The sequence below is a fragment of the Diplotaxodon limnothrissa genome, linkage group LG13 (assembly GCF_057381915.1).
Source record: "Diplotaxodon limnothrissa isolate DT_005_m linkage group LG13, D_limnothrissa_male_GT1.1, whole genome shotgun sequence".
Taxonomy (NCBI): Eukaryota; Metazoa; Chordata; class Actinopteri; order Cichliformes; family Cichlidae; genus Diplotaxodon; species Diplotaxodon limnothrissa.
Genome location: NC_140608.1, coordinates 13822009 through 13835604, shown reverse-complemented (window position 1 = coordinate 13835604; position 13596 = coordinate 13822009). Strand labels below are relative to the sequence as shown.

General features: G+C 40.6%; 1 protein-coding gene across 1 annotated transcript; it reads left to right on the top strand.

Annotated features, from left to right (window-relative positions):
- The first annotated feature begins 8364 nt into the window (after positions 1 to 8364).
- nkx2-3 (NK2 homeobox 3) lies at positions 8365 to 10162 on the top strand. Its single transcript, XM_085369275.1, has 2 exons — positions 8365 to 8755; positions 9519 to 10162. The coding sequence occupies exons 1-2, from the start codon at positions 8365 to 8367 to the stop codon at positions 10160 to 10162; spliced, it is 1035 nt and encodes a 344-aa protein (XP_085225401.1).
- Positions 10163 to 13596: the final 3434 nt, after the last annotated feature.

Genomic DNA, 13596 nt, shown 5'->3' with positions numbered 1-13596 from the left:
CAAATTAAAAGATTTAAAACATGAACAATACAATCAGATGTTCCCATGCACTGATGGACTGTTATAGTTTAAAATGCTCATTAGAGTACAAAATACAATTTAGCTCCACTTTCTGCATGGACAACATAAAAATCACACTTACATGTCCTGGATAATAATTTGTAATGTGCAATAATTTGCACAAAACGTATTTTAAGGAAATATATTTTTAACATTAATTTCTAGATTAGGAATATTTCTCTTATTCACATTAACAAGTGTGCATTTTAGCCTTTTTTGCAAAGGCATCCATACTATATTTGTAACAAGAAGTAACAAGAAGTATTTTGTGACAAACCAGTTATGTTGGTAATCTTATTGTAAGGTGAAGTTATATGTCATTAATTGCTGTTAATGTCTCTGACAGATAAAATAGAGAACACCACACGGACCAAGCCAATGTACTTAAGACTGTGCTTATTATATTCCTATACTATCATTGGCTCAAATGACACCACCAAATCTGAAGCAGCTCACTTATAAACGCACTGACAACTGTCATCCTGCACTAGTTCTTCGTTTTTCTTTGTTTTGCTCCTGCAGCTTTGCTCTTTTTATTCAGTCCCAGGCCCATCTGCCTTGATTTTAGCTGCAGCAGGATATCTTCACTAAGAGGTTCTTACAGATCTCTTGCAAAATATTTGCCCAGCACTAAACAGAAGACAGACAGAGTTGGCAATGGTTATAATGAAACGTAATTGCTATAGATGATTTTCCCCCTCCCAGTACTTAGTGGAGACCACGAAAACAGAACGGGATTAAATACAAGCAGCAGAAATTTATTGTTATCATTAAATCATGTGATAAATATGTACACAGGTGTAAATAGTCTTAAATATATATTGCTATAAGCTGATAATATACTGATATTATTTTTGAATATTGCTTCTGTTCCTACAGTTAACCAGGAAAAAATGCTTTAAAAAAAGTTTGTGGAATCCATTTATTCAAGGCATTCATGCTTTATGACTCAGAGAAGCACTACTATAGACAACCTTTTAGGTGGAGCAGTGGTTTGCTCTGTCTCCTCACATCGAGAAGGACTCTAGATTTGAACTTGCAGAGGCCTTGCTGTGTTTCAGTTTGCATGCTGTCCTTGTGATTTTGTGGGTACAAGAAGCACTGTGGGTGCTCAAGACAATTCCCAAGTATTTGTCTGGATTCTTGCATCCAGAGAAACTGAATCAACGTTCTGCAACACTGTAAGCATTCCTCCTTATACAAATGCATGGCTGTTATATTAATTAAGTGTGAATATGAAGTAATGCTTTTGGATATAAATTTGTCAAATTTATTTTCACAGTCTTCACCTCCTACCCTACCCCTCCTAATAAAATAAAATAAAATAAAATAAGATAATGATAATAACTAGCAACAAAGTCTAACTTCTGATCTTTCAGCCATGGACAAATCATTATTTAAGCCTTTTTATATCTTTGGTTAAGCCTTATGAACCCCTTACAAAAACATTCCTAGCTAAAGTGCTACAGTTAATCCCACACCTTGCTATCACACAACACCCAGTTACTATTTTCCCCAGTGTTTTGTCCCACATGTTGCTAACTTTCCTCACCACTTGGTCCCACCCCCACTCATCTCCTCACTTCACGCTGACAGTAGATGTTTTCATTCTTTCCAACCAGGTGAGGGTGTCTCGTATATTAGCTATCACTGTCAGCTCTGCAATTATGGGATTTGAGCTCCCTTAGAGCAAGGCTTGGGGGCCTGGGGCGGGGCTCAGTGTGTGCATACAGAGGAGGCCCAGGGCCACGATCTGGGCTGTGATGTGAAGCGTGAGTCAGAGCAGGGAGTGACAGAAGTAGCCTCTAGCAAGACAGTTTCTCCAAAGAGAGTGTGTCACAGCTAGATTGATCAATTACTCAGCCCAACATTCACCTGCACTTTCTCTGCATTTCCCTGAGAAGGAAACACAGAACATTTGTTTTGGCATCCAGCAGAGTAACACAAATATGACAAAAAAGTCAAAGTGTGAATGGGGTTTTGTTTAATCTGATTTTTTTCTCTCTTTAAAATTTTGCATGCAGGTTATCAGCGCTGCTTATAGGAAGCTGACACTAAAACACACAAAGGCATTCAGGCACAAGACAGTCACATTCCAGCTGCGGTATCACAGAAACACAAACAAGAGCGTGTGCGCACACACCGCTGTGCATTCCTAGGGCAAAGTTTCAGCGCCGTTCACATGTTGCTCTGGCCCCGGTGTCTCTGGGTCAGAGAGCTGTGGTGAGTGACCACCTTTTTAGCTTCCCGCCTTGTTTGTTTTCTAAAGACAGTGTCATCAATTCTCTAACAAGGAACTAGACACAGCAACAACAAAGAGCACAGGACCTCCCTGTTGCTCCCTGAGCAGATCAGTGACTGACGGACCGTGCATGCAGTAATAGATATCAGTAATCTCTGTGTCAGACTACATTCCAACCAGGGTGCATGAGCGTTTGTCTGTGCAAGTTTAGGTTGCAAATGTCTTTTGTGCTCCATTTGATATCATGACATAAAATCTCCTTTTTTTGTGTGCATGCAGATTTCTACCCTGCTGACAAAAGATGACAACCTACAACTGGACTCAGTGAACTACCGTAGTATGAGCCACGAATACATCCAAGTGCAACCTTAGTTGAATTGTACTGGAAGATGCAAAATCTCAGACATCTCATGCCTAATATTGCTTTGACGGGGTCTGTATGTTCCACAAGTTCAAATGTATGGAGCCCACAGTTAACAACATGGAGGCAAAAAGTAAACTCACTGACATAAGGGCTACACACCATTGGAAGAAGCCTGACAATTTAAGACTGCATGTGCCACTCACGCAAAATAAAACAACACCTAAGCACTATAGTGAGCATATTTCAGATCGATATGGTGATATATAGTCCTCTTGCACCTGACAATGCAGAAAAGGGCAAACTGCCAGTAGTTGGCTTAACACAACTGCTAGAAACAGATAATAAGATACAGGAAGTCCTATATTTATTTTACATAACATTCTCCTGAAATTTGTCTTAATTAATCAAACATTTCCAAAAATACAGAGGTAAATTAAAACAAACCATTAAAATGCCTTAGCTGTTTTGCTTGAGTATAAGTTGGTATGTATACATTCACATACAGTGAATAAGAAAGTGTACACACGGCAGTATGCAGTCTTGTGAAACATTCAGAGAAACTGCAGACAAACTAGAAAGCTAAATCTCAGACTCTACAGACGTTAATTAGCATGTTAAATGTTAAAGTTCACGACAGTACAATTATGAAAAGACTGAATGTGTATGGCTTATTTGGAAGAGTTTCCTCTTTCTAAAAAAGGACATGGCAGGATGGCTTAGGTTTACAAAGTTGGAGCTTGCGCTCATTGAGTCGACATTGAACCCCTCTGAATAGCAAAGTATTGTAGAAACAAATGTGAGGCCATCTGTCTAAAAGATAAAGCTTCGCTAAAACTGAGTCATACAACAAGACAGTGATTCCCGGCACAGCAGCAAATCCACAGCAGAATGGATGAAGAAGAAAAAAATAAATCAAGGCGTTGCAATGGCCCAGTCAAAGTCCTGACTTCAACCTGATTGAAATACTATAAAGGGATGTGCATAAATAAATGCCCACATGAACTGAAGCAATAATGTAAAAAAGAGTGGGCCAAAATTCCTTCTTAGCGATGTGAGAGACTGATAAAGTTAAACAGAAAATTTTAACTTCGAGTTACTGCTTCTAAAGGTAGCTACTGAATCATTGGGTGTACTTTTTAACAGGACTGCATTTGGACTTTGAAGGAATATTAAAAATGGTTGTGTCTCATTGTTTTTCGCTGATGTGGCCTTCAAGCTGGGTGGAACCTCAAACACAAGGTCTACGTTGTGTTGTTCCACTTGATTGATTTTGTCTTTTTACCAACTCAGGCACTTTGGCTTTATACAAATATGCACGCTAAGACACAAAGACAGGAAGTGGAAGATGTTTTTTTAATTTTTTTTTAACCCAAAGTACTTGCTTTTTTGTCTGGATTAGGTAAAGAGACACAAATATGATAAGTGACAAAGGAAACAAACTTTATCTTTCATGACTTCTAATTATGTTGTATATTTTGAATCCAGATGGGGAGACCAATTCTCCCTTTTGCTAGGAGGTCAAAGTTCAGGGTCAGCTACAGATCTGGGACTCTGTATCTTCATATATGAGGATGAATGCCTGCCAGCGCTGGAGCTTGTAGCAAAGCTGTCTGATTGAAGGCCTGGTCAGCTTTGATCCTAATGGTTAATCTGAGCATCAGCATTGCCAAAACCCGCTGCGTGCTGAAGCTGCATTGTTAGATATTTTATACAGTTAGTATTTACAAAAATGGGACTTTATTGATAACTAGTCAGATATTTGCCAAAACAGTCTGTCACTTTGATAGAAATACCACCGCGGTTGCTGGACAGATGCTAATATTTTCTCTCAAGGATGTTTACCTCTGGAAGCCAGGATGCACGCATACTTTTATTTTATGGTAACATTGTCCTTCCCAAGAGAGCTGTTACTGATTCAGCAAGTTAGAGAGAGTTCCTCCAGCAGCAAGCTGAACTTGATTCAACCTTTTGATAATTTTTAAAAAAAATTTTCACCAGCTCTAGCCAAGTGGGACAGCGTATATAAGCAACTAGAGGCACCTACATCCTCTCATTTGAAAGCCTGCCTCCCCGCACTGTCTTTATCTACATTGACTGCATGGCAGCAGAGAGGATAAGCATATTTAGGTTGCTTGTTTCCTCCCAAACTACATTCCCAACACCGTAGATCATAGATATTACAACCCTTACATCCCCCTCTGTTCGCACTCATATATACAAACACACACCTGCTGGGGCAAGGCCGTCTGGGAGGGAATTACAGCAGCCTAATTTATGAGGCCCAAGGGAGGGCAAAGGGCAGGGGATCCAGACTGGCCTGACCTCACTTCCTCTTTTCATGGTCTCTAAGTTAGAACTGTGATACACAGAACAAGGTGTCAGCTCTCAAACAAATCACCCTCTCACTGTCTTTCAAACAAGACAGCTAATTAGGGTATCTTTTTTCCTAACCTGGTTAACACAATGAGCCCTGAGGGAGTGTTAACTATTATCATAGGCCTGCCTTTGTGGACTATATGGCTCTATCAGAGTCCAAAGTAAGTGGGTGAGAACAGGGTTTTTGCTGAAAAATCTGGCCCGACGCGGGCTCGCCTTTGGCCTCCTCATTTCCTCCAATGAGAAGGTGCTGTCATCCGTCACTCGGTTCCAGGCAGCGGCACAATAGCACAGTCTGGGTCCTGGCTACTGACACCACCACATGGGTTGCTGATAAGACTCACCTTCCGGGACCCAGAAGAACTGAGACATTACTGCCACACAACAGTTTGGTCCACTGCCATTCTTTCTGTTGACCATGAAATTAAAGGAAAACGGAAAGTTAATTATGAGCTACATGAGGCGGACACACTCTGTATCTGCTCTCACAATCTTTTCAAGTTTTTTTTTTCTGTAATGCACAGCCTCATTATTTACATATTGCATGCCCTATATGCAAGATGATGGGGAAAGCGTCACACCCAGTTAAATAATCCTGTTGGACTTGTTGGACATTGGGGAAAACGCACTTGAGCTAATCTATTTTCCTAAAGTAGCAATCTATTGTTGTTATTGGCTGATTAAGAGCACTTTAAGACAAATGGATAGTCACACTTGAGTTCCTCATCACACATACAGGCTGTTGGTAGAGCCTGTTAATAATCACCTCCATTGTAAAAGGATTGTAAGTGCTCTTCTACACAACTCTGTCAAGTCATAATATCAAACCTTCATTCTCTCATAAATAAACAGCTGTTTGCATCAACCAGTCAGACACAAAACCCAGAAGCAGCGATGATAAATGTTGTTATTTCTTCAAACGTCTGGTCTGTGCTCTGTGCACCCTGTATCTCAGTGGTGTACTGTACACCTGCCCCTCTGATGCCGAAGCCCTGCTTCAGTATACGTTAGACTGCCAGAAATATGGAGATAAGGAGGGAAACAAGAAGAGACACGTTAAGCGCTGCTTGGCAAAACACTAACTTTGAAGAACTCACCAGAAAGTGAATTGTGCGGAGTGACTGAAATTTGACTCCCACGGAGGCAGAAAGCTGATCGGGGTTTTTTTTAAAGTTATTTTTCAAAATCCATTTAATTTTTTTTTTAAGGCTTAGGCCTCTGCAGCCTGTATCCGCTCTGACCTCTGCTGTGGACTCGACCTTACCGAGGCTATCAAGACGATTCAGAAATGAAGATGATGTATTGGGGAGTCGCATTCACCAACGAGTCGCTCCTTGACACTCTCTGGGAGTCTGGGTTTTGTTAAAGGCAGGAAACAGACTCTTCCGCTCCGTAAACACGAGTCTTTACTTGGCCACTTTTGGACTGCCGGTGGCACGCGAAGCCCGTGATGATGGTCAGTGGGGGGCTTTAGAGGCCCTGTGCACTCTAGGTCGAAAGCGTGGTGACTCTGCTCGGACCCGTGTATACAAGTAATTGTTTTAACCGCGTAATCTCTTTTGGGGTATTAATAATTTTCTCCTAAACACTTTAAATAAAACAAAACAAAGCAACCCCCCCCCCCACACACACACACACACACAGCTATTACTCATTTATGTCTATGTTTGGTATTTTTAAATTATTGCACTCATTAAAAAGGAATGAGTAAATATTTGGGAAACAAAATGACCAGATTTACTGCCCTTTGGGTTGCTTTACGAGCTTCTATCGCGTAAATTCCACCTAACTCGCGCAAACTTCCACTGTGTGGAAATTACTTTTCCTTATTAGTAAATCTTGATAAATTATTCAATGTTTAAATTTGCGTCCAAGCAGCACTAAGTGACCACTATATTTTTTCAGAGCGCACAGAGAGTTACTGTGGCCTAAAAGCTTTTCTTTTTTTCAGACTCAGTTCAGCTCTTGACTTAAACTACTCCACTTAAACCGGCCTTTTTTGAATAGACGTGTATCTCCATGGGAGGGGGTGACGCTATCCATTTCTAAACAGCGCCTTGTTGATGGTGAGCGGATGAGATTATGTGGACATGCTCTTCTTTTCTTTCCACACGGTTTGAGAGCAATGGGTCCTCAAACCCTGGCGCCTGGACCTGGCCAAAGATAGTCGACCAGAAGAGAGGTGTCTCGTTTCAGCACGTTTATCCCTTAAGCACAAAGGTAAATTAAAATGAAAGCTCATTAATTTACCTATTAATATACAATATAATATAATTGTTAATATAATAATTATTATTTTCTTTCCTTGTAGCGCTTGAAGCTGATCATTTATTTATTTATTCATAAAAGGTTTTTGCTTTCCTTTTACCAGTGTCAAGAGGAACTATTATTGTGGCCACATTTTCGTGGCCAAATCATCCTAAAACTTCCACAAATAAATAAGCCATAAATAATTCACAGACAACAATTTAGCACTGAGCATTCTTTATGCCTCTCACGGTTGCCGGATTCATCTCATTTCCCACACTCTCGTTATATGATATTATCAAGGAATTGCCGAGAGGGGAAAAAAAGATAGGCCTAATCTTAAAAATCGCTAAATCTGCGATGTTGAGGGATCGTCCAAGAAATAAGTGAAATTCTTTAAAAATAATACATAAATAATCGAATAAATAAATATTGGTTCCGCCAAGTTAAGTATTTTTGTGGGCTATTTGCATTAAACTACACAACATAATATGCTTTGCCTAATTATTACAATTGTGTGACAGCGTTGATGCAGAAACATTTAAAGCATGAATTAAGAAGTTCCTTACCTTTCAAAATATTTCCCAGTTTCACTGCAGTCGATGGCATCAATATTATTTCATAAATTAGGGATAACTTCCTGACATATGTAGGCTACACCTAAATAGAACAGAGAGGGAAAGGGGGAGGAAGAGTGCGAGAGAGAGAGGGAGAGAGAGAGAGAGAGAGGGAGACCCTACCAATCCCTCCCCCGCTTCAGGACGTCACTGAGAGGGAGAGGACAGCATCTTGGCTGACCCTCTCTCGCTAGATAACTGAATTCAGCCAACCAAACGGGATCGATCTTTCTCTTTCTCTCTCACCCATCCAGCCACAGACGCATATGCAACTAAGAGGGATGTCACAGCTGAGAGAAAATCAGTTGTCTTCGGTGTGTATGCAAAAACAACAGAGCGCGGCCGTTCCTCTGGTTTACGCACGCCTAATTTTCTTCTTTTGCGCGTCCGGAGGCGAATCGGTCCCGTTCTTGGACTGCTGATCGGTATATTTTGCCATCTCTTTCTTGGTGGTAATAATGATTCCTAGTCCGGTCATAGGTTCGTCCTCCACGCCTTTTTCCGTGAAGGACATTCTGAAGTTAGAGCTCCAACAACGGTCTCAGCAGCACCAGCTACAGCTGATCTCCTGCTTCGGTCTCTCTGGTGCGCTCTCACAGCCTGGAGCTCTATCGAACAAATCCTTCCGTTCTCACTCGCCGCCCTCCTGCATGCTGGCGGGCAGAGACACCCCAAGCCCCATCAGCTCCTGCCTGTCGGAGAGCGAGGAGAGGATGGCGTACCTCAACTCACTGAATGTGCAAGACCGACTGACGGACTCCGGTATCCACGTGGAGGTGTTCGGCAACCTGGGGCAAACCCACTCTGCAGACCTCCGGCCGGAGACAGAGCAGGACGAGCATGACGGCAGTGAGTACACAGTCTACTGAAGCGAGTTACTCTGAGGGTGTTAATTGTATAAAAATGCACATGGACGAAAATGCCAAAGGAGAAAATCAAATCATAAAATCTGAATTAAAGTTTCCTACGAGACAAAAAAAAAGGCTCATCAAATCTGACATTGATACATTTGATGAGCAGTTTCTGGAGAAACGTTTTCCGATTTCTGTTTAAATTATTATAAATTGATCGCCTAACACGGACAACAAGAAAATAGGCCCCTGGTTAATAATATACATAATATATATTTTCATAATAGGACCAAACAATGGACGGCAAAGAACAACAACAACAACAAAAAGATTATTATTTCATACAATTCATTAGCTGCCAGCTAACTGAGTAAGACTGGCAGAGATTAAAGTGTTTACATTTGCAAGCTGCTAATTTATGTTTGCTGAATATATTAAACTGATGATCCAAATTGTCACGCATTTAAAAAGACGTAGACACTTCCAGAAACACAAGACAGAAACTATATTTAGCCTCATCTGATTTGAATGTATCAACATTCACGTTTAGTTAATGTTCGTATATAACATGACGTCATTATTAGTATGCCTCCCTAATTTTATTTTTCAATACATTTTACTAGCAATTTTCAATTAGGCCACTTCCAATACACTTGTACAATAAATAATAAGAATAAGAATTAAATTTGTAATAAATATATACTTGAAAATAATCAAGATGCTAGCTCTGATGTGTAATTGAACATGGTTTCTCCATGCAGAGAGCTGCGGTGTCATGCCGGGTGAGTGTGAGGATCCAGACTCGGAGAAGCCGGCCACCAAGCAGCAGAGGACCAGACGGAAACCTCGCGTCCTCTTTTCCCAGGCTCAGGTGTTTGAGTTGGAGCGGCGCTTCAAGCAGCAGCGTTACCTGTCCGCCCCGGAGAGAGAGCATCTGGCCAGCTCCCTTAAGCTCACCTCTACCCAGGTCAAGATCTGGTTCCAGAACAGGAGGTACAAATGCAAGAGGCAGCGGCAGGACAAGACCCTGGAGATTGCGGGTCATCATCACCACCATCACCACCCACCACCGCCTCCAAGGAGGGTGGCTGTGCCGGTTCTCGTCCGAGACGGGAGGCCTTGTCTCGCTGGATCTCAGAACTATAATCCCCCTTACACAGTCGGAGCTCCCAATCCGTACAGCTACAACGGCTATCCAGCCTACAGCTATAACAACTCGGTGTATAGCAACACTTACTCTTGTACTTATTCTAGTTTCCCTTCTCTCCCGCCCAGCAACGCCTCTGCCAATGCTTTCATGAATATGAATTTGGGGAACATTAGCGGACAGACGCAAAGCCAGGCTCCCCAAGGACCAAGTGTCACACCCTGCCAAGGAGCTCTGCAGGGCATCCGGGCATGGTAGCGCGGTCTTTGCGCACAATCAGAAGCCTGTCTTGATGGATAGACTCGAGCATGTAAACATCTTCAACTAATGCCGTGAAAACCACAATTTCAAATTCCGTAACACATTACAGAGCGCAGGGGTCAGTTTGTTCTAACTCCGCAGGCATATGAAGAAAAATGGACTATTATAATTATAATAATTTTTTCCCCCTCTGAGCCACGTGTTTAGAAAACTTAGTGAAGTTGTTGTGTTATGTTTGACGGATTAGCCAAAACTATCCGTAATGGTTCAAAACTGATGTATTGTGCTTAAAAAATAAAGGAAAATCCCGTGTAAATTTTCGGTTACGCAAAGACCTATAGATTTCATTAAGAAAGTGAAGTCTTTCATGAATTTTATTTGGATGCATAAAGTTGCAAGAAATTAACATGGATCACAAATGCAGGACAATTTAGTATTATTTCTATTAAGATCTCCCCCCTCTTTTTTAAAATTTGTGTGACTTGGGTTTAACCTTAAGGCTTTGTTTTTTCACTCCAAAACTAAGTGAGTGACACTGAAAGCCAATGAACTGATTTAAAAAAAGAGGCGCTCAAATAAGGCTGTTTCTAGGCTCGAGTTAAAAACCACAAAACGATGCAAGTTATCAGCGATCGTGGAATTAAAGAGCATAATAACTGTCATGGCACGACTGATTGAAGTGGAGTGTGCTTTGTGTGTGAATCTGTGCGTGTATCTGTTCTTTTTCTTCTTTTTTTTAATGATGTTGACTGAGGTCTATTCCAACATTTCTTATCGTCTGAAATCTTTTCTCAAGCCAAGAAAACGTTTTTTTTTCTTGTGTGAGAAAGCTTGCGCTAGACTTCGGCTTGAGACAAGAACCAGAAACAGAGAGAATTTAAAGGCGAGCTAATGTCCGGTCAGGATTCAGAGATGGACATTAACCAGACGGCCAGCATCCCCGGACCCACAGAGCATAAAAACGAGAAGAACATTGGATGATAAATACTCTTACGACTCCTCTTCTTTTGCTAAATAATAATAATAATAATAATAATAATAATAATAATAATAGATTACCTAAAGCTGTGTCACATTTATAATTACAATAATGTCATAATTATATAATAAATACTGATCTGCACTCACTCACAGTGAGGCAAACCCAGACCACATATATACTCTTTCTTCAACTCTCTCTAACACACACACACACACACACACACACACACACACACACACACACACACACACACACACACACACACACACACACACACACACACTTCGTTGTTTAGCGATGGACTTAAGCAAAGCCTTTACCCACCAGGCACGCCGAATACCCTGACGCTATTAATGGAGATAAATGGCAAAGTAAACAGCGTGTTTGTCTCCCTTGATAGCTTCACTGGCCACTTCCCTCGGCTACTGCACTGCCGGTAGGACATACCTGGTGTCAGCTCTAAGTGCTGCAGAGTCACTAGTGTAAATAGAGCTGGCGACAGGACGGCGATGCCTGAGGACGCGGCTTGGCCACGGGTTCTCTGACAGACACTGCCGCGATCGCTATCTTCTGCTTCCAAAGATAGCAGCTCAGCGGCTCATCGCTGCGCTGTATAGGCGTGGAGTTTCCTAAAACAAAGTGTCTAGAGGCAGACACGCAAGGAGCTCACAATAGAACCGAGGCCCAAATATAGAGAAGGAAAGAAAGCGGGAATAAAAGCTCTATCATTGGGTTTCATTCTGGCTGCACCCTGTCAGCTGTGCTAGGACATGTTTTCATGTCTACAGCACTATTACCAAGTATACTGGAACCAAGAATACTGGAACATTAATATTCGGTTTAGCGTAAAACAATAATAAGTCGTCAAAATTCCGCGTGACTTGATTGGCTTTTATCTGATATAGTATTAAATATTAAAAAAGAAAAGGTTTTGACTGAAAAAGCCAGTTGATCACAAGTCCACAAAAGTTCAAACGTTATACTCTTTCTGTGTGAGCACCAGAGGCGGAGCCAGATATTTGAAACACCCGGGGCTTAGCCCAAAGAGTAGTATGCATGTGGGATTTTTTTTTTTTTTGGGGGGGGGGGGGGGGGGGGGGTAGAAATGACTGAAAGATTAATAGGCTCTGTTCAAAAAAGAATGACTTCATATAGGGAAAAATCTATATCACATGTGCAGGACACCTTAAACTAGTTTTTTAATTAAGCAGCAAGGCAGAACAAGGTCAGGGCTGTATCAAGACACGAGGACTAAACCCCAATTCAACCAGACCCAGAACTGATCCAGAATTAAAACAGGACTACAACAGTTCAAAATCAGGACTACTGAGGACTTAACCAAGACATAACCACAATCAGAACTAGATGATAGCACTAAAAATCATCATAGACCTGCACTACACTTGTTTTTTAATTCTACCAAAGTCCACTATTTAGATTGAGAAAAGTTTATATAATTATTTAGCCTTGTTGTGCAAACAAGCCTGCATAACTTAATAAATACAGAATTTGAAAAATAACAAACCTAAAAAGAAACACTAGGTACGAGATACATGAGGACCTATGATACGCTGATACTTTTGGTAAACAACCATTTGACTAACATGCGTGTCTCACCTGCTCTTGTTCATCTGTTCTGTCCTCGTTCTCCTCTCTCTCCCTCTTTGTGCTGACAATCATCAAATATACAGTTGAAACCAGATATTTACTCTTCAGATAAAAACACTTTTTTAATTGTAACATCAAATCAGACTAAATGTTTATTTTTTTAGATTGATAAATATAAAAACATATTTGTTAACTTTAAGAGTAAAGAGAGAAACTATCTGTATTTCTTAATAGCAAATGGCACCAAATTGTATTCAAATTGAGCCACACTTATGGAGCTCCACAGTTCTTTTCCTGGTGTTTTGGTCGATATCTCTTGATGTTCCCATGTCACAGAAACAGGCTCTGTGTTTTGCCTTATATGCATCCACAGCTGTGCCACCAGTTTACTCACATGGACTCTACTAACCTATCAGAAGCTTCTTCAGCTCAGAATGGAATCGTCTGGAGTTTTCTTATTAATTAACAATAAACTTAGTGTATATGTACTCCTTAATTTAATGAAAGTGATAAAAAATAGACAGCTCTGTCTCTCTTTATTCTGACATTTAACTAATTCAAAATATATTTCAATATTTATCTAAAACAAAAGTTTAATCTAAATTGATGTTGTACAGTAAAAATATTTTATGTTTTCTCCCTAAAGTGTATGTAAATATCTGGTTACAAATGTGAATATCCTGCTTTGTACTGAAATCCCTCTTGTTTTGCATAGAAATATACTGAACAACATACAAAGCATAATATATAAAATAACATTTACCTGAGTTTTTTCTTTGAAAGAAGCCTCTAATGTCCATTCTTATATTTCAGTACATAACTGAAACTGATTTAGTCGGGG